Source organism: Channa argus, chromosome 19, assembly GCF_033026475.1.
Source record: "Channa argus isolate prfri chromosome 19, Channa argus male v1.0, whole genome shotgun sequence".
Lineage (NCBI taxonomy): Eukaryota > Metazoa > Chordata > Actinopteri > Anabantiformes > Channidae > Channa > Channa argus.
Window position 1 is genome coordinate 16,562,348 of NC_090215.1, and position 21,584 is coordinate 16,583,931.

General features: G+C 38.7%; 1 protein-coding gene across 2 annotated transcripts in view; it reads right to left on the bottom strand.

The window, feature by feature from the left end:
* Positions 1-952: 952 nt before the first annotated feature.
* Positions 953-21,584, bottom strand: part of myo3a (myosin IIIA) — a 47,009-nt gene continuing 26,377 nt past the window's right edge. Inside the window, exons 16-37 of one of the 2 annotated variants that reach the window (XM_067486973.1) lie at positions 20,864-20,962; positions 20,654-20,768; positions 19,949-20,075; positions 19,256-19,466; positions 17,713-17,860; positions 15,974-16,127; positions 15,614-15,702; positions 15,351-15,480; positions 14,724-14,806; positions 14,433-14,474; positions 13,273-13,353; positions 12,817-13,022; positions 12,575-12,686; positions 11,531-11,693; positions 11,360-11,446; positions 11,165-11,288; positions 9,794-11,069; positions 9,554-9,698; positions 7,344-7,435; positions 6,241-6,281; positions 2,519-2,689; positions 954-1,750 (exon numbers count right to left, since the gene is read on the bottom strand). In XM_067486973.1, the coding sequence (XP_067343074.1) occupies positions 1,636-1,750; positions 2,519-2,689; positions 6,241-6,281; positions 7,344-7,435; positions 9,554-9,698; positions 9,794-11,069; positions 11,165-11,288; positions 11,360-11,446; positions 11,531-11,693; positions 12,575-12,686; positions 12,817-13,022; positions 13,273-13,353; positions 14,433-14,474; positions 14,724-14,806; positions 15,351-15,480; positions 15,614-15,702; positions 15,974-16,127; positions 17,713-17,860; positions 19,256-19,466; positions 19,949-20,075; positions 20,654-20,768; positions 20,864-20,962 (3,811 nt within the window). In that variant the 3' untranslated portion in view covers positions 954-1,635. Of the gene's footprint in view, positions 1,751-2,518; positions 2,690-6,240; positions 6,282-7,343; positions 7,436-9,553; positions 9,699-9,793; positions 11,070-11,164; positions 11,289-11,359; positions 11,447-11,530; positions 11,694-12,574; positions 12,687-12,816; positions 13,023-13,272; positions 13,354-14,432; positions 14,475-14,723; positions 14,807-15,350; positions 15,481-15,613; positions 15,703-15,973; positions 16,128-17,712; positions 17,861-19,255; positions 19,467-19,948; positions 20,076-20,653; positions 20,769-20,863; positions 20,963-21,584 lie in introns of both variants that reach the window. The other variant, XM_067486974.1, reaches the window with a different exon arrangement.

A 21,584-nucleotide genomic window follows, 5' to 3' on the forward strand; every position in this document is an offset into this window, starting at 1 on the left:
TCTTTTGTTGCACCAATTTCTTTTTTTTTTTCAACTTAATCATAAGCAAAACTTTTATGGTTTTATGTGGTTTCTATCCCTGAGGATAATTATGCGAGTCCTTAAATTTGCAGGTAGTGGATTTTTATGGAAACTGGTTTGTGTGTCTAACTTTAATAGAATTAATAAAACTCGAAATAATATCACAGGCTCTCCACACAATCGTTATAAATTACAATAACTACATGGACACTGTCACCTTCTTTGCCGTTTTCTTATTTTTTTTCAATAAATAGAGCAAATCGACCCCCGGGGCATCAAAATCAGCCTGAGCCGCATCTGTTATGATTTATGGAAACCATGGCCACCAACCATTTAATGCAAAAACACACTGATTAAAATAGATAGAACCCTCTGGCGAAGCCATAATAATACTTAAACATTTGTGTTTAGAGTTACAGTATAAGACTCCTTCATAGTGGTGCTGTTTTTTTTATGGTAAATGTTTTAATTCTAAGAATCTACACTATATCTATTCTATTGTTTTCAAATAATGCAATTGAATCATTTTCATTGTCCAGTATTTTCAAAAAAACAATAATGGCCTTTTCTTAAAAATTCATCCATCATGGTCAATACTTGCTAATGCAGGTTTAGTAGAGCAAAAAAAGTAGAGCATATCCCTTGTTGCCTTGGGTTTTTTTAAGAATTTGCCATATATGTGGTGTGTATGTAGTTGACAGCATGTTGTTGGGGGTTTTGCTAACACTCCCTGTGGTGAGTTCTCCTTTCAAATGTCACACAAAGGTCAAAGGATGAATCTCAAAGAAATGCTCGAGTGTTGAAAAGACAAAAAATCTACAAGACTTTGATCAACAGGACAAACCTTCTTGTGATCACTTCTGATGTCTTGGACATCGAAAACAAAGTATTTTTAGTTTAAATCAAACAGAACAGATGCAGATACTATTGTTTAAAAAACAGGCAGTACAGCAAACCGTGTGTCACAAAGCTGCCTCGTCGTGCATTAAGGGCAGATGTAAGATAACTTAAACACCACGCAGTCTCACGTATTTAATGTTTCCATGAACAAACCAGAGATTACGGGAGAAAACAATGTGCATTTCCTATATCTTAACAACACTGAAGTTAATTTTCCAGCCATATGTTCTTAAAAATGGAGTGAAATGTGAGGTGTAAGAGAAATATCTGCATATGTACAACCCTCTGTAGACATTATAAAATCAATGCTTGAATGGATTTGGACAACCTCACACACAACATTGAACAAAAAAAAAAAAAAAAAAAAAAGAAAATTACAGATTTTTATTTTAACAGGAAACTGATAAAGCACAATGAGTAAATGCAGCAACATCTAGTTTACAAATTGCATAACTAAAACCTTCATTTGCAGCTAGTTTCATAAGTTTCGTATTTACATTTACCTTAATCCTATGTGCACCGACTGATTAGTCCAGTGGCCATTGTTAATCAGTGTAGTCAGCACTTTTTATTTCCCAGACTAAACAGTTTCAAGCATTTGTGAAGAAGCTGTGAAGAATTAAACATCCATAAATCATACATGTTGATATTTGATAAAACATAGTCACATAGTGTGTCACGCTTCAGGTTTTTACAGATTGTTTGGTAAATGGTTCAGTACTGTTTGATGAGCCTTCGTCTCTGGGAGGTCTTCCTCAGGAGGCGTCTGTAGTCGTACGGATTGTCCTCAGCCTGACTCTCTGTGGAGGGCATTCTGGAAACGGAGTGTCTGTCAACACGACACGGGAGACAACAGTGAAATTGAGCACAAAGACACAGGAGAGAAAAAATTTAATAAAATTTGAAAAAAAAAAGGTAAAGCAGAAAAGGAGCCTGAAAGATCCCATAAAAGGAGAAAGAAAATGAAAGAGTTGATATTGTTTATCATCTCTGGAAGACATTTATCATGTTGTCTGAGGTGATGACCACACACAACTGAAAAACAGATCAAATGTAAATGTGAATTTGTCATTTTGTGTTTCGACCAACTGTAATGTCAAATGCATTTTTAGGGAAAAAAAAATCTTTCATTTAAAACACAAAATCTCATCAATACAAGTGCCATATTTTTTGCAATCATTCAAATTCTTTGCAACATGTCAGTGTTTCAGTATTTCAGCCATTGTGCATTGGCTTCTATGATCCTCTGCATATTTGGACTGTTTGCATGCACTGGGATGTCTTGCAACTGGGGCCTTCTGAAAACCGAATACTACCTCCCTGTTGTTTTTAAAAGAGCTTGTGAGGAGCTGTTATGTTCGGCCATATTGAAACCCAAGTTAGCAAGTCTTCTAAATTAGTAACAGCACTTTAGCTTCACACAGGCTCGGCCTAACAAATAATAACATCTTATAGTTGATTCTCTTTTCTGGACCATTTTACCCTCTACAAAATACATTTGTTGTCAGAAAGACTAACAAAAAGGTCAAATCTATGACCGTCCAGCAATGAGGCCTTATCTCTGACTGGATGATCCTGGTCATCAGTAAACACTTACCTGTTTTGAGCAGGTTTGTTAGGTTCTGGTTCAGTGACGGCCCGCTCTCTGGTGTGTCTCTGCTCTCTTGGGCTGCTGCCTGATGTTACTTTTGTGGAGATGGAGGGTTCAGACCTGCTGGGCGAGAGGCCCTGGTAGTAGTGGTCGTCTACATCCAGCAGTTTCCCTGGACTAAAGCACAGATGGGTTTGGTGTCAATCACACATTCAATCTTCAACATTTGGATGTGGGTCTTAGCTGATGGTGGCCATAATAACAAGACCCCTGGCTGCCTTGTTGGTTGGGGGTTTCAAACAAATTAAAAATAACCTATGTACACATATGATAGATACTTATTGTCACAACATAGACTCCAGATTTTGGTGTTTATTTAGGGACAGAACTCCTGTAAGGTGAAAAACCTGAAAGCCTTAAGAGGCAAGGAAATCGACAAAAAACAGCTTTGTACAGTACTTAATATAGCATTTTTTAAGCTCTTGCAACAAAAACAATCAGGCTCCTCCGGCAGACAAATGACCGAAACTAGACATGATAGAAAATAGACAGCAATACATTTTCCCCTTTCTGAAAGTGTTGCTCGCCACTGCATAGCGTTTTAACACTTTGGTACTTCCACTGCTTGACCCACAGATCACAGTGAAAAAGAGATCAACCCTCAGTCAAGAAATGTCTGTTCAGGTGACTGTGTAAATTGTCCATTTCCTCTTAGCTCCACGGCTTCTGTTATGTAGCCGAACCTGTGGCCTGACCTCCATATAAACAGAGGCTAACAAGTCCTACAAATGATACTTGAAAACCGTCTTTTTATAGGTACAGTGCCACAACATTAGGAGCATCAACATACTCCTGCACTGATGATCACATTGCTACATCAAGATGAGTTGGACCCCTGATTATATAACTGTACCTTCAGAAACTCAATGGACATATAATAAGCCCACTGATAAATCATGATGGCTGTTCTGAAGATAAAATGAAAATTGCTTCTTGATTGTAATTATCTCCTTGTTCTCTGGGCCATTGGCTGAATTATACAATTAACACAGCACTGGCAAAAGGTAAACGTCTGACAGTGGCTTATAAAACATTTTTTTTAGCCTGTACACAGAGTTGTGCGCATCCTGAAAACACAGCACCAGTTAGTAATATATCTATTTAGTTTTTAGTTTTTCTTTGAGGCTCACTCTTCTAGACAATCACACAACTTCAATTGTTTCTGCTTGATTGGTAAGATTTGCAGCATTATTTATTTCCGTTTGATAATGACTAATAGCTGAGGGGTTGTACAAAGCATAGCACATGGTCAAAGGTCAACAGCATGATGTAAAAGCATATCATAGGACAATAAAGACATTACGCCATGTTAACTGATGGGGGGGGGGGACGTGGGCTCTGCTGTCATAGTAGGACAGTATAGAAGTACCCCTTTACTTTTAGGAGTACAATTGTACTCTGGCAGTTTGGTGGCTTGTGAATTAGCAATTTATCGTTGTTAGATTTTCTAAATACAGTTGCTTGCTTGCAAACTGAATTCTTCACGTATGGGGTTTCTTTGGTTTCTCTTTATCGCTTCTCATCTCCAATAATTCTCGGGGCGATTGAAACAATTTCTAGTCAAACAAAACAGATGTAGGCAACCCATTCTAACCACTGTTGCAAGAGTATTGTTAGCAAGATGGCGCCCGCATCATTTAATACAGCATGACGTAGAGTAACTCTCGTAGCTTAAGGTGGCCAAAAATGTGCATCGCAATGATGAAAAAAGCGAAAAATTAAACAAGCCACTTGATGATGTGGTTTGCTGATGGGTTTAAACTTTTCTGATTCCTCCTGTGAAATTAGACGACGCTCTAGCTATGTTAGCCAAGACAACAATGGAGACCAACATGTCTAGAGGTTCTGTGTCGTCTAGGTTTAAGGCTTAAGTGCAATAGTGCCACTGCGGGTTTTCGTCTTTGTCTTAATGTCGAACAGAGAGTACAATTATGTTGTATGTTGAATGCAGTGACAATAATCTGAATGAACATTACAAATTAGATTTAAAATTTAATTTCAGTGTTTTCAAATGAGATAACAAATAACTAATTTTGATATGATAAATCAAAACCAAGATTAACACAGAAGATCCACTAAGTGGCTGATTAATCATGATGCCAATAAAGAAAAGTCTCATCTTATTAGATAATTATTACTTTTTTTCCTTGAGACACCTGAACGTAGGATGACTGTGACATTTCATCTGCCAGTTCAATTTTGCAAAGATGTTGAACTTTCAATTTGAACATAGACTGGCACAAGTTAATTTTAAGATAAATGCTAAAAAAGAGCAGATTTCTTCTTAAATCTTAACTCTTCCTGAAGTTTGAACATTACGCATTCAATTTCTTTTAATGTGGCAGAAAATGACTCCATTGGCTCTTTGTCTGTGAATACTCCAAAGTAAGATTTTTCCTTTTTTTTTAATTACCTGATGTTTCTGGACTTAAAAACCAGAACCAAACATGAGAAAAATATGTCTAGAAGTTCTAGGTTGTCTAGGCTGGTTATCCGAAGGTACGGTCATGTCAACACGACTGCTTTCTTCTTGGTTGGAAACATTTCACTACTCATCCAAGCAGCTTCACCAGCTTCTGGGAGAATGAATATGGGCGACTGCTGGCATAGTTTGATTAGTTTGCCAGAAATTGTTAGTCTTGGCAGAAGACCGACCTTAAGAGGAGGATGGACTGGTGTTTCATTATTTCAGCATGAGTGTAATTAGCTGATTTAAGCATGTTCACGTGAAAACTCGTTGTAAATTTTTACATCAGCACGTTAGCATTGACTTTTTGCGTATATTAGCATGGGGATGTTAGAATGTTGCTCACAGCAATGCTGCCAGCTTTAGTGAAGCAGCCATGGATTTCAGTAAATGCAATCTTGTCAGCTTAGCCTCAGGAAACCAGTTCAGTCTTGGTAGCAGGAACTGCTTATGTAGTCAGTTTGTCTGTTTACTCATACCAACTTGCTGCAGCTGCTATTTGAATCATGAAAGATTTTGTCCGCGGTACACTGTTCCACTCTCAGGTCCTCTTTCACCCATGTGTTCCCTCTCCCATCCTCCACTGCTGTCAGCTCCATCTTTCCTGCTGACCTTCTCATCCATAATGATGCATGTAAACCACTCCTGTCTGTCGCTGCCTTTATTTATCTAACAAATTATTACCCTTGATGCTTAACACTTTGTACCACAGTGTGTGTGTGTGTGTGTGTGCGCGCACATCAGGAAGTGTGTGTTTTTTCAGGCTGCTGTGATAAAGTATTCTGCTCCCTGCTTTTTCAGCCGGACCTATCGCTTTATCTTCGCCCCCTCACTCTGGGTGGCACGCTCACCTTGTGTCCGACACCACAAATACATATGCATGAGTGCACACATACCCAAACACTTTGTGGCTGCAGGAAAAATCACTTCACAAATACCACACTTAAATAACACAAGTGATAAATACATACCAAATATTTACAACGCTAAACTTTAGCCAACATAGTGACGTTAAATATGAGGCCATTTCATTTCACTGAGCATGTGTGTAATGAACACAAGGCTTTAGACCCAGACACCATTGTTGGCTGCAGTTATTACTTTGGACCTGCTGTGCAAAAGAAACCAGCAGCAGGCCAACCTCACAAAACAGAGCTGTCGGGTTGTTACAACTAGGTCAAAATAAGAAGTGGACACTTACTCCTCTTTCCTGGGCCTGCGTTTATCATCCTGGACAGATCTCTGAGTAGAGAAGACAAGAGGAGAGATTGTTTCATGTCAATTTAACTACTAATCTGCGTGTTCAGATAAAGCACAAAAACGTATTTTACATTGATCCTCAATTTTGCTGCCCCATAACCCACGAAGCAATTTGAATTGAGTATTTGTTTTCACCATGTAGCCAAAGAGTGGTTTTTAGATATGATAGCAGGGTGGCTTCATGTTGGCTCGACCTGTTGGCGTTTTATGGTGCAGATTAATACATGAATTTTCTTGAAACGTTCTAGAGTTTTCAGTCATCAGAGGATGGGTCCTGTGGACACTACTGGATTAGCCTTTTTTTTCGAGCACCACCAAAACATTGGCATTGCCTTTAACTCTCATATGTTTATGTTTACTGAGAATAATTTGGAAGACGTTTGATGACCTTATTGTTTTTTCATTTTACATCACCATTGTGTCAACATTCTTTACACTAATTTGACACGGTAAACGATCATTATGTTGGCATTATCAATGTGAACTTGTGAGCATGTGTTTGTGAGCGTTTAGCTCAAAGCAGCATCACCCAGCTGTTAATACTTTAAATATTCAAATGGATTACATTTATTATTTTCCCCAAAGTTCTACACACAATATTCCATATTGACAATGTGAAAAAAGTTTGTTTGAAATCTTCTCAAATGTTGAATGTTGTGTTAACATTATTGTTTAGAGTAATGATTAGTTACTTTACATTTCCAGTATGTTCTCTGGAGAACTATTAGCAGTGTAAACAAACCCGAACTGCTGCAAAAATAGTTATTTTTTTATGCTGAAATGATGAAAGATGAAACAGACCAAGAGCACAAAAATAAACTCTAACACAAAATTAATTAATTATGGATTTAACGGTAAACCTAGAAACATACTTTACAACAGTCTGGTTCTATATGACTCTTACCACTGGAACATGTAAAGAATATTACAGACAGAACATGGCCATTCATAGTGAATTGTGGTGTTGGAAGAGTTGGAAGAGCAGTGACAGTGGAAGCTGTCAGCAAGTATCTGAAATCATTCACCATCTTTTCCATGACTCACATGAATCAGGTTGTAATAGGTGGAGTCCTCTGGGGTGTTCAGGGTCTTAGGCTCCTGGGTCCTGCGGGGGGTCCTGGACAGTCTTTTGTTATCTGGAAAGTAACAAAACGGTTGAATGTCAGTGCTATGATGTTGACCGTACCGAGGACTTAAAAGTCTGATATTCAATCCATGACAAAACGAGCCGGGTGAAAATGTGCCGCTTCTTCCTGTTAAACTCGAACAAAGATAAACAAAGAAATAATAAAAATGAGGGGCATCAGGGCAGCTTTTCATGCATGACATCTTCCATGCTTACATACATCATGAGTTATGCTCTGTCATAATCTCCCTCTTCTGTGTTATTTCAATTTTAAATATATTACAATGCCCTTTGCTTGTTGCTAATTATTAATAACTGTTCATGCAAGGGTGAAACATACCCTGCAAAAATAATCCATGTGCAGAAGCTCTCAGGTGAAGGAGGGGAAAAGTTTGTAATGTTGTGCAACTCCATCTAAAGGTCATTGTGTATTGCTCAAACAAGTAAAGCCCATTTTACACACCTTCTTATTAATTTCTGTCATAATTGTTGGTAACGCCGGCTCATAAACCGTGATTAACATTTGACGACCTTTCCCATGAAGAACACTGTGAGTGGCAATGCTCTGCTTTCATTGCGTGTGTCACAGATGACTCTTGTGAAATTTATTACAGCAATGAAACTTAAGGACAGCTTGAGACTGTCGATGGAGAAATGACCTAGGGATGCTGAGAAAGATAGTTTTATAGGGAGATGCAGGACGCTTTACGCAGACAGTTCATTCACTGGTTCACCTCAGAGAAGCCTGCGAAGGTCAAACATCCTTTGTACAACTGGAGTAGCCAAAGGATGTGTGTGAATAATCCAAACCAAACTAAACGGAACATACTGTAAAGTGGGTCAGTTTTATTTAAAGAAATAACTATTGTAGGGTAAAATTGCATTCTTGCTGAACTATGAGTTCTTTTTTAATGCTAATTCTGTGCAGATAGTCTGAAGCTGTAACCAGGAAACTGTATGTAATGCAGGTCTTAGAATGAACACTAATTATTACATTTCTAAAGATCATGACATTTTTCTTTAAACACCAATGCTGGATAATTTCCTAATCTCTGAATTCCATTCCATGTTGTCATTTTTATTATTTATAAAATTATTTTTGTCTACAATATCTGCGTACTATGGTCAAGGTTAGGCGACTAAAACTAGCAACATCTCAAAAAAGTTACTGAATTCTACAAATGTGCAAAGATTTAGTTCAAACAAAATAAAACGTAACCTTGCTACTGTTTAACAGCATTGTAGTTTAATATCTGACTGAAAATCCTGAAAAGTTTAGAAACATCAGACAACGAGCTTGTGAGAGAAATTTGATTATTGTAAATCGCTAATCTTAGGTGCAATAGTGCCACTGTGGGTTTTCGTCTTTGTCTTAATGTCGAACAGAGAGTACAATTATGTTGTATGTTGAATGCAGTGACAATAATCTGAATGAACATTACAAATTACATTTGAAATTTAATTTCCGTGTTTTCAAATGAGATAACTTAGATCAAAACCAATATTAACACAGAAGATCCACTGAGTGGCTGATTAATCATGATGCCAATAAAGAAAAGTCTCATCTTATTAGATAATTATTACATTATTTCCTTGAGACACCTGAACCTAGGATGACTGTGACATTTCATCTGCCAGTTCAGTTTTGCAAAGATGTTGAACTTTCAATTTGAACATACCCCCCCCCCCCCCCCCCCCCCTCCACACACACACACACACACACACACACTTGCCACCCCAAAAGCAATTACACCTATTGTCTGTGCAAATCAAATTATGTTCTTGATGACACATCGGGTGGAGAAGCTTTGCTTCCTGCTTTGGCACTTGACTTTCCCAGGTTTCCTGATCTGATCAAGTCACACAAGATGCAGACTGATAACATCACATTGTACTGTGAAATACAGTAATAAAATCTATGTGGCTGTCTTTTTTTTCACATCAAGAAAAGACAAAGGTTAATTTTAAGATAAATGCCAAAGAAAGAGCAGAATTGAACCTAATTTTCTGATGGTTCTGGACTTGAAAACCAGAACCAAAAATGCACATCAACCTAAAGTCAGTCCATGCCAGCTTTCTGCATTATATCTGTCGCTTTATGAATTGTTTTTCACAGATTCCATCTTACGTGATTGGTAATTCTGGCCGGCATAGCCATTGATTGGATTTCCTCTCACAAACATGCCATTGTTCTCTGGGTTGGATTGATGGGCCTGGATGATCTCATTCAACTTCTGCTGTAGGGCAACAAAATTCTGAGAAGCCTTTGCTATCTGTGGAAGAGATATAGAAACAACATCATGTATGGGTGGATGCAAGCAGAAGACGGGAGAGAGGTGATTGGCTATGATAAAATGGAGGCGATTACCTCTCTGGAAAAGCTCTGTAGTTGCTCTGATCCTTCCTGCATGGTTTGCTTGTTGGCCCTCAGGTTCTTCCTGTCCTTGTATCCTCTGAAGTTACTCTGGATCTTCACCGCAGCCTGTTCTTCTTCCAGTCTTTGATTTTCATCATCTGTCTCTTTACCGTCTATCACAACATCATTTACATCCAGGGCCTCTTCCTCTGCTTTCACTTCACTTTCCTCTTTAGTTTCATTAGGAGTTTCACGTTCTCCCATTACTTGATGCTGTGCTTCCTTTTCTGCCCTCAGTTTCTTCCTGTCTCGTTGGCCTCTGAAATTACTTTGAAGTACAGTAGCAGCTTTTTCTTCGTCCATTCCGTCTTGGTTCTCGGCAGAAACATCTGCGGCCGATTCCTCTGCCTGCTTCAGCTGTTCGTCTTCTTTTGGACATTCCTTCTTCCTTTTCTTAAGGATCTTCCCTTCTTCCTCCAGTCGCTTGCGCTCCTTGTGGCCACGGAAGTTACTCTGAATAACTACAGCTGCTTTGGTCTCATCTGCATCATCTGTCTTCACACTACTTCCAGAAACTTCTGATTCTTTTTCTGTCTCATTTTCTTCTTCTGGTGTTTGAACTTTGGGCACTTTTTCTCCATCTGTCTTTTCTTCCTGCTTCTGTTTAGCTGGAATCTTGCCTTCTTCCTGCAACCTCCTCCTCTCTTTGTGACCTCTGAAATTGCTCTGTATGACAGTCGCTGCCTTGGTCTCTTCCTCTAGTCCGACAGTCTCATGAACTGCAGCAATTTTTTGATCCCTCTCCTCCGTCTTGTCCTCTACCTGTCCTTCTTTTCCAGCATTTGCTGCTGCTGCATCCTCAATTACTGCTTCATCTACCACTTCTGTATGTTCATCATCTTCTGGCACCTGTGTATGATCACTGTCATCATTCTCCTCTGCTTCGAATGTACTTATTTCATCCTTATCATTCTCGCCTTGTTTATCAGCTGTCTTTCCCACTTCTTCTTTCTTGCGGGTGGGCTCTTTCTCACTGTCCTCTTCCACCACTGTATTTGGTTCAGCTCCGGCCACTGCGTTTTTTCTGTCCTTGAACTTTTTCCTCTCTTTGTAGCCTCTGTAGTTGCTCTGGAGAACCACTGCAGCCTTAGTTTCCTCCTCCTCCTCATGCTTTGCTTCTTTCTCTGAAGTAGAGGTGTTTTCTTCATCTGTGCTCTTCTGTGGTTCAGGTGTCTGTTCCTCCTCTCTTTTTAGGGCTTTCTCTGCTGTCTCCTTGTCTTTGGCTTCCCTTTAAACAAAATTAAAACACCTTTGTCAAAAAAATACAACACATCATAATATTTTTTTCTGTTTTGTTGTGTTAATGTATTCTCTTTTTTGTACCGTTTTCTTTTGAAGCTTTTTCTTTCCTTGTGCCCCCTGTAGTGTGCCTGAATCTTGGCTGCAGCCCTATTTTTCTCTTCTACCAACTCCTTGTATTTAGTTTTTGCAAGATATCCCCTGCAAACTGAAAAGGAAAATGAGATATAAAGTAACACAACTATAAACTTGATTTTTGCTGCATTGGATTGAGCTTACCAGCCTGAAACTGGACAATGAAGGCCTCAAACTTTGCTTTGTTTTTGTCTTCAGCTACCTGCTTCCGAACTTTATGACCTCTGTAAGCTGAAGATTAAAGAATGAATTAGCATAGCAGCTCCAGGACTCATTCATATTTTGGGGCATGTGTAGAGTGTAGAGTTTTCAAACCTGACTGCAGCACCAGAGCACTCTGTTCTCGCTCTTTTAATAGCCGTTGGTACCGCTTGGCTCCTAGCCAGCCTCGAACATAAGCCTGTAGCAGAATGATCCATTGTGTGCCCTGCTGCACCATCAGATTCAGATGTTCAATGTGGTAGTACTTCAGGAACACCTTAAAGATGGGACACATATTTAATTCACCACTATGTGAAAATACCTTTGACATTAAATGTTTAAATTAACTGCAGAGTCACATAAGCAGGTTTGGATTTGTTTCAAATTTTAATATTGCAAGTCTATTACTTTTTACTGTCCAACTGGACGTGTTTCCATCAGTGTGAATCAAGAGGATTGAAAAGAAGGATGAACAAGCAAGACATCTTCAGTGCAATCGTGCTTGTCTCACTTACAAGAAAAGTTATAGTGTTTTGCAGCAATAGTTTATTCCTGTAATTTTAAGTTTGGAAACACTCTCCAACAATAAATTGAATTTTGAGTCGAATTAGGCGCAGTCCTGATTTGCATGGCTTTGCCTTCATGACCATTATTATGTGAGCATAATAATGAGACTAATCAAGACAAGCTCCCATGGGCTTTATTTTGAGGGCAATGCTATTAGGAAGCCTCTGCTCACACTTTGTGAATAGCATCAAGTTATGCGTTGGTCATTTGATTATAGAACAGTCTTCCCCTGCTTTATACAAGGTGCTGGTTTAACATAAGGTTTAATTTACTTGCCATGCAGAGTATTATTCAATCATTGAAACAGTTTGATCATGTCCTCTGTACCTCCAGAGGCACAGAGGTCAGATTTAATCCTTATGCTGTCTAAGAAGAAAGATGTTGCCAAGCTGAATTTTTGAAAATATCCAGGTGTATGACACAGCATTGATGCAGCAAAATTAACATTTCTCTGCCTTTGCTGCTGGAATTTGTTCTTCTTTAGGTTCTACTAAATTATGGGAGTAAACACTACACTCACTCAACCTTGCCAACTTTAAAGATGGGGCTATTGGGAGTTAAGTTAAAATAGCATCCTGCATTTCTACTAACCTTAGTTTTACCCATGGCCCAATTCTCCAGCTTGGCCTTCTCCAGTATTGCAGCACATGTTTCAGGACTCACAGCTGGCTCCTCATGAGCATGGAAAGCCAAGAAGTAGTACCTGCAACCATCAGTGTAATCAGCTGGATAGTAATACAACACAGTATATACAATTAATTATACAATTAACATAACATAAATAATCGATATCTTCTTCTTAGCACTTGGAGAAAAGTCAGGAACCCACTGACCTCTTAATAAAGTTGGCAAACAGGATGCGGTGAGAGTAGCCCTGCCGTCGGATCTTTGCCGTCTCTAGAACCCCAGTGTATCGCAGCTGAACCAGAACCTTTTCACGGTCAAACTTGTTTGCTTGGCGGTCGTTGTTGGGTTTGATACAGCGCACAAAGTGAGGCTGCCCTGCCACCATCTTGGACAGCAAATCCATCAAAGAGTACTAGGTGGACCATAGAAAAAAGGGAGTGGAACCAATTTAGGACTATTTTCCATACAAGTCATACAAAATCAACATGTACAAAATACACACATGAACAATAAAACAGAACCACAGCTGCACATTTCCTTAAAATCATTAATGGTTACGAATGTTTGTAGTTTAAGAGATTTTTGGAGATATAGACACACTACTACCAATTATGCTTAATTTTCTGTGCATCACGAGCATCTAGGAGAGAATATCTTCTTACCCTGAAGTAGGAAGCCACAGTTTGTGTTCGCATGTTGGTGGTTTCTCTTGGGTGGTAAGGTGTATCTCCATGTTCACCTGGCTGTCAAAACAATAATTCATGTTATACTAATGGTTAACTACACTTTTCTACATGGGTAACTACCAACTATTGTGTTCAAAGGCAATATAATGGGATTCAATTATTATTATATTATTATTATTATTATTACTATTATTATTACTTTTATTATTATTATTAGAGTGGAATTTAGGGAATTTAGCTCAAGTTAAAGTATTACTGAAGGACACTTTATTTACATCTTTATTATTTCCGTTGCCATTTGTGCTGTGCACTATATGTCTTTACTATGACCATTAAAGGATTTTATCTTTATTATGAAAGCCAACGTGCTGTTTTTTACAGGAGTACACATTTTGAGAAGGCTAAATAGAAGTGCCGAATCATAAATACTGTCTGAATAAATACAACTTATTTTAATTTGTATTTTATTATTATTTTAAAAAGAGTTAAACACAGACTTTATAAACGACAACACAAAAGCTCAAACTGCTTGAATTACTTACAGTATGTGCCTGCGAAACACAGACACAATGTGCTCTCAAATGCTACAGATTGCTGGATCAATAAAAAAAATCTAAAAACAATTACACACAGAAACATATAAATCTGCTTTGAACACACATTTCAGTTTATCATCTAATCCACAGCGTTGTCGCACTGGGGAAACCTGCAGCCATTTTGCAGCATGTTAAATGCTCATTGTGGCTTCTTTGATGAGCATTTTGTCTAACGTATGCAGATGAATGGAAATACATGCAAGAACTCTCCAAACACAGTTCATTTAAATGTGGCTACTGTCAATTGGTTTTAGGTGAGCAAATCACTCTAAGCCTAACATTTAGCAGTCAGTGCAGTCTTCTTCTGCAACGATTGAAACTAATGCACCAAAGTACGGCATGTAATTGAGTGAGGAGGTTTAATTTGGCCACTGGCAACTGAAGGACACTCAAGATGATTATTAAATGCTTTGAGCAGATTTTTTTTTAAACATTGATTTACTGTATATATTGTGTATTTTACTTAGTGAAGAAGGGTGTCTGTATTGGTAAAATATCACATGCACTCAAGCACAAACCACATGGAAATATGTTGATTACCTCACTGAAAGAGAACGAGCTGTATAAGGTTAGCATTCCCATCTTTTATGAAGAAGAAATGCAGAGACAGAGGGAAGTGAAGAAAAAGCAGAGAAAAGGTTAAACAATAAGCTACAGAATAGTCACAGTTTAAAATAGAGTGGGTAAAAAAAAAGTAGAAAATACTGTAGAGACAAGAAGCTGACTGGTAATGAGAACAAGAAGAGAGAACAAATAAATCCAACAACTTTTCAGGGGAAGTTCTTGATGTGGGAGATAATAGGGTGATAATGCAGACAGTCCTGTAGGTACCTTGGCAAAGGTGATGGTGCGTGTCGGGGTCCGTGGGCTGGGCATTGTGTTTATGCCTTTACCCTTGGTGTGGGCAAGGTTGCCTGTGAAATAAACAACGAGGATGAGTCAGTCAGCACATTGGCCTTACAGGGGAGAGTCAGTCCGACACATAGTACTCATCCACAAAACACAGGGCTCTGGGATTTTAGAAGTTCACAGTGGTTATTTGTACTTGAGACCTGTCTGTAAACCCAATTTGCCTTTTTGAAACATTTTATATAATATTGGAGTGAAAAGTTAATATTTTTAAAACTAACTCCGATGAGCAGTTACAAGGAAAGATGACTTTTAGATTAGGTTTATGTTGATTATAGTAGGTCAACCTCACACTGTCACGGCCTTAACTCTACTTTGAACGATTATTGGCTTTGTAATTCAATTTTAACAGAGGTGCCAACAAAGGACATTCTCGTTGCCAAGGGCAGCTTAATACGACTAATGCCTGGCAGACAAAAGGGAAAAGCCCTGGCTATAAAAAGAAACAGTAGCCTTTTGTTTTATGCTAAGTAGTAGCGCTGTTTACAAGGTTGTTGCTCGTCATATAATATTCCTGTTTCTGTAAATTCCTCTTCGTGCCCTCTTTACCGGTCTTGGTGAGGGGATTGGTGACAAGTTTGCGAATGAGCTCGTTCTCGGACGACCTCAGCAGCAGGATGATGTCGGCTGGGAGTGTGTCCCTGTTCTTGGCTAGGAAGCCTGCAGCGTTGTAAATCACCTTAAAGTTTGGTAGACAGTAAAAACACTTGTGTTAGGGTCAACACAATGACTGGATTCAATCTGAAACACTGCTGTCCAATCTATTACCAATGAATACAACTCTGAGTAGACATCCTGTGGCTAGTAATTACCTTCCCAGCATAGTGGTGAATACCAAAACCAAGGTCAACTCTCTTTGGTCTCCAGAAGCTTTTAGTTTTGAGATTATCTTCAAATTTCTCTAAAATGCAAAAGTGCACATCCGATTATTATTCTCTCATACTTCCAAGGCTGTTTAAATTTGCATGACACCTCCTGATTGCATGATACTTCATACATGATATCTTAAAAATGAAATAATTCGGTCTATTGGCTGTAATAATTCTTGCTCTTTGGACAAGAATAATATAACTTGTCTTTGATCGTTATAAATATTTTTTACTTTGCTACGGTATAGATAGTAAATCCACCATGAAACACATTTCTGCCAATAGTGAGCTGAAGGGACCGACCTACGAGGGTCTGGTCAGTGGCTTGTGGAAAGCGACTCTCCTCATCCAGAAGTGAGAGCATCCCCATTGGCTTCTGCAGGAACAGGTCCAGGAGGGGCCGGTTGTCCTCATACTCAATCATCCGAGCATCCACCTCTTCGTTCAGATACTCATCCTGTTCAGAAATGGGACACAAAGTGCCTTAAATGATGGAATTAGCTAAACTCTGATTGCAAAGAGATCACTTAGAAGCACATTTCCCCTATTTTGTAGCCTACAATTTCTTTTTACTGCGTCTAAACACTGCGTACAGTTTGGTGGAAGTGGAAACTTCTTTAAATCTAATCACTTGTTCTTTTTGTTCCCGTATGATGGGTCAAGTTTGTACAATTCCTATCAAGGACAAAAAGGTAGAAGGGAAAATGGAACATAGAAGAGCGAGCTGTCAGGAATAAGACAGAATAACAATAAAACCAACACAGGAAGAAATCCAGCCATGTTGACGTTTGAAGTCGTACTAATTTTACATTTGTTTCCTGGCAATTACCTGAGCCTAAAGCAAAACACCTCAGGCTGTGTTGCATTGCCTGTGCGGAGCTCAATGTGATAAAAGAAAAGACAGGATAGATCACACTGTCGGCAGACCTGCATTATAAAGTCCAAAGCTGTTTGTCAGTCCATTTGTTGAAGAAATTAGATTTATTTCCCCCCGATTTTGCCTTGTAGAGCAGGAATAGAGTATTTTCAACATTTTGTACCCACATTCAGTTTCATTTCTTCAACCTCATGCTTGAACATTCAGAAAGCCTAAACTTAAAATTAAGATTAACTAAAAATGTGCACGTCTGGCGATACCAATTGGCCAAATCCGGACCTCAGTGATAACTTAAGCCCAACTTAGCTGCCACATTGTGTTTTAGTCATCTCTAGTTACACACTCATCTTTCCCTATGTAGATAAACATGTCTTGTGAGCAAAGTGAGCTCAGCCGTCCACTTTATTTGACCTGATGACATCCGCTTGACTGACTCCCGGAGCTGCTGCCATAACTCAGAAAAGAACAAAATGGGGAACAAACAATATGAAATCCACATGCTTACTGTAGCATGAACCGCACACTTAAACTAATCACATCAGGAAATCTGCAGGGATGCAGATGGACTGGAACAACGTGGAAGCACAGGTGAAGGAGGAAAATGTATATGAACTGGTGATAAAACTTTGCTCTAAAGTTGCTTTCAACCTGCTTTATTGTACTGTAGGGTGATATGTTTGACGATGCATACTAATCTCATAGTGCACTACATTTCCCTTATGCTCTGCATACGGTGGCAGACCAGGAGAAATGTATTTCTGGGCTCGGTGCCAACAATACCCAAGAGTGAGTTTAAGTCCACTGCTAAATGTCTTCAACTCCTAATTGACCCTTGTTTGGGATGATTTATAGTTCCTCTCTATGGGTGAGACCAAATCATTTAACATTAGCAAACCATTCTCTGCCCCCCAAGGCAGAACACACCACATAAAGAGAGAATCATGAATCTCATTCTCCCGTAAATAAAGACAGCAGCATATTTTACCCTTGCCATCTCTTTTAAAGCCCACGGTGACAAATGATGACATGTTATCACCATTTAGATGGAAATGAGGTACTACCACGGTGAAAAAAATAGCATGCAAAGTGCTTTTAAAAAGGTATTCAAGCTCTTAGAAAGTGTTCAGTGATGGGTTAGAGTGTGTAGGTGTGGACTGGACTTCACCTGTTCCCAAGCGAATATGTGCTGGTTGAAGTAAAACTGGATCTGCTCGTTGGCAATGTTGATGCAGAGCTGCTCAAAAGAGTTTTTTTTGAAGTTCTCAAACCCAAATATGTCTAGGATGCCAATGTTCAAGCCCTTTTCATCCTCTCTAGAGATTAGAAGAGAAAAAAATCTGATCAGTTAAAATATTCATTTAAAAAACTTTTAAAAGAACATTTCCTGGTAAAAAAAAAACATTTTTTCCATGACTTCAATCACCAAGACCTCAGTCAGTACTTAAATATCTGTTCATACAGTATTTTGTTTGGCTTCTGATCCTTGCATGTACTGTATGTTATTGTGCAGTAATGGCCTCTTGTCAGGTTGCATATAGAATATTTGGTAACACTTTAAGTACAGTACAGTGAACTTACTGTGTACTTAGTAGTAAAAACGATGTACCTCTGCGGGACCTATAGATACATATTTGTTGTTACTTGATAACAATAAACAAACAAACAAAATGAGAATTCGAAAAATACTTGCAGTATTTTGTTACGTGATAGGTGTGAATATTTATGTTGTAACTACTGCTTAACTACAAATAAGAAGAGGGTAAGAAGCTCCGCTTTAAATTACAGCCCTCATGTGTTGTACCTACTGCATAATAGCAGGTAACAAATGGGGATTAGATAAGTACATTTTTGAGAAAAATAAATAGCAGTTATGCTTTCAAGTTTATTGCCTCAAAGCATTGAAAACCAATTAAAATCAGTTGAGCAGTTGTTCTAAACAACATACTGATAAATAATTAAATATTACATGATAGGTGTGGGGGGTTTAAAGTGGAGCCTCTTACCCTCTTCTTTTCTGTAGTTACACTGTAGTTACACCATAAGTATTTTCACCTATCATGGTATTTTATGTACCCCTTTAGTACGCAATACTTACACTGTAGGTATTTATCTCATTCTCATCTTGTTACCCTGTTGATCTTCAAAGTTTAACTAACAACAAATAAGTATCCAGGTACTGCGGTGGTACACCGTTGTTACTAACTTACACAGTAAGCTCAATGTCCTTACCCTGTAAGTCACGGGCTGTAATCTAAAGCGTTACAAAATATTTACAAATAATGCTGTCCAATAATTTGTGGTCATGTTGCTGCTAGGCCCATTTCGTAATCCATCCATCTTTGCATCGGACAGTTTATGAAACCTGAAATTATCTTTTAATTCAGTAAAATTTTAACTAGTGCAAAGTTTAAGGTTATAAAAAAATACTTTCCCACTTCCCAATTCTGCTTGTCTCACGATCCCTCTGATTGGTCCTTAAGGTTGAAAACCTGTGATCTTCACTACACCAAATGTAATAATTACCAATGTGTGTTATGAAGTAGCAGTTTTAAGTCCTTCGAGCAGCTTTCGGGAGCTGGTGTTGATTATATCTAGGGCTGATACTTTTTCATATTTCCTGTACAAAAGTACTATGGTTGTGAGATGACCTAATTCTGCATTCATGACAGCCAAGCACAGCACATCACACTCTCTGCTCCTAATCTCACCCAAGGAGGCTGTTGGGCTGCAGCAGGGTGTTGATGCGGTTGACAATCCAGCTGAAGAGGCGGCCATAGAGAGCCTTGCTCATGGCGTCCCTCACCTCTGCAGCTTTTTCCACCGTGTTGGGCCTGACGATTGTCTCCCCCCGGGCCACGACACAGTGGGAGGTCAGGGCTTCCTGAAGCTCGTCTGAGCGAATGCGCAGCAGTGATGCCACTAAGGGGACGTAAGATTAAGGGTGGGATAAATGTTAGTACTTCTAAAGTGGAGTGAGTGCAAGTAATGGGCTATATGTGGCATGTGCAAATGTACAACTGTCCTCATTTAAACTCAGAAATAGGGCTGCTTTTCAGGGATCACAGAGACATATGTGACAATTGTCAAAAAGTAACAATGATATTCTGTGGCTCACCCATCACACCAAATTAGTCCAAACATATGTAAAATTACAAATCCCAATAGAATTCAGTAGTATCTTTGCAAATACATGTTTAGTAATGATGTTTTCGTACTGATGAATAATTTATTTCAGAACAATAGCTTCTTATATTTAGCTCAACTCCACCTGGAGCGCTCTGTAGAGTTAATGGAGAGGAGCAGAGGAGGAAGTAGGAGGAACAGTGATGTCGTAGAGTCATGTCTGACCTTACGTCATCACACACAGAAGCTTAGCCCTGCCTCTGGTTAACTCATCTCACCGTTCTGTAGGACGGAGATGTTGGAGATGTTGCTCTTGTCTGTCTGATGCTCCGAGGCCACTGGAGAGAATTCGATATCACCGGAGTTGAGAATAGCTGCGAGCGTGCTGTAAACACTGCCCAGCTCCTGCAGAAATCACAGAGAGAGACAGTCTGTAGAAAACAGATGCACTGAAATTGTTGTAGAGGAATTTAGAGAGTCTGTAGTGTTTGCCTGCATGTACAGTGTTGTCCTCTATAACCAAATATGTGGGGAATGTGAGTCTAATCCTAATAAACCTAAACTTAATTTACAAAAATAGAGGTTACAAATGTCACCATCAACAAAACAAAGTATAGCTTCAAAAAAGATTACAACCTTCATTTAATTTGCTTAATTTGTCTCGCAGTAGCAGGTGCAAGAAAAAGTCTATACATTTCGATTTTATGGAAGATGGGACATACTTCAGAGGATGCTGTTCCTCCAGCACTACCAAGCAATTACAGGATAAGTGCTATCGACGTGCAGATCAGTTCTTTGGGCCCTATAAGCCATCACATACAAGAGCTGACTATATGTGCATGCAGATAGTTACAAGACACATAGTAGGTTTCAGTGAGTTTTGAAGCTTGTGCATTTTTTTTTTTTTTGAGAGCTATTGTATTATACACTTGTGTAGTTGTGTTTTATGTTACAGTGTATCTGGATCAAGGTTGCGCTATTACCTCCAGGGTGAATCCAATGACTTTGAAACACTGCTCCACTGCGTCAAATTGCTCCTTGTAGAAGGTGCTACTCACTATGTCAGGCCCTAATTTAATGTGCTCGTTACACAGATACCTGCAAAAGCAAACACTGGGTTTACACTGGGGAAATACAGTATGCCATATAAAACCGGGTAAGAAATAACAGTGTTTAAGCAGAGTCAAACCTACTTGGGTGTTTTGTTGTCTGATAGTTTGTAGTGGGCAAGCTTCTTCCTATCAGCCAGGCCAGCATAAATGTAGTAGAAGATGTGGAAATTCCTCTCCCCTCTGCAGATGAACACAACAAAGTGACTGTGAGATTAAATATTTATGAAACACAAGTTAATGTGATTATGTTACAATATCGCTCATCTGACAACCGTGATTTCACACTTCTTTAATTATTAGTAACACAATAAATAAAGAAGCAAGGAAGATGGTTTACTACTCTATAAATGCCTATAGGCCAGGACGTTTAAAGTTACTGTTGATTTGCACAACAAGCAGAGATGGTGCAGAACAACTTTGACTGATGAACATAACCTAGAACTTTCAAAAAGAGTTCAAAATAACCAACAATAAACGCAAAACAAAAAGAAAAAAGACAAACAAAGTTATAAAACAAAATGTATGTTAAATAACACACAAATAGGCAAAAACAGACAGACAATTTCAACAAACAAATAAAAAATTATGAAATTATCACAGACACAAACAAGTGGAAAGAGAGGTTAGGGGACCCTTCCCCTGTTAGTGCCCATGGGGCCTATTTTTTTCTATCCATCTATGGGTACTTTTCATTTTCATTCATACAAATGTTTTAACAAAACCTATTGGAGGTTAAAGTAATTTTATTTTACACTTTTTAAAAAGTAGTTTATTTTTGTATATTTTATTTTCAAAATTATTT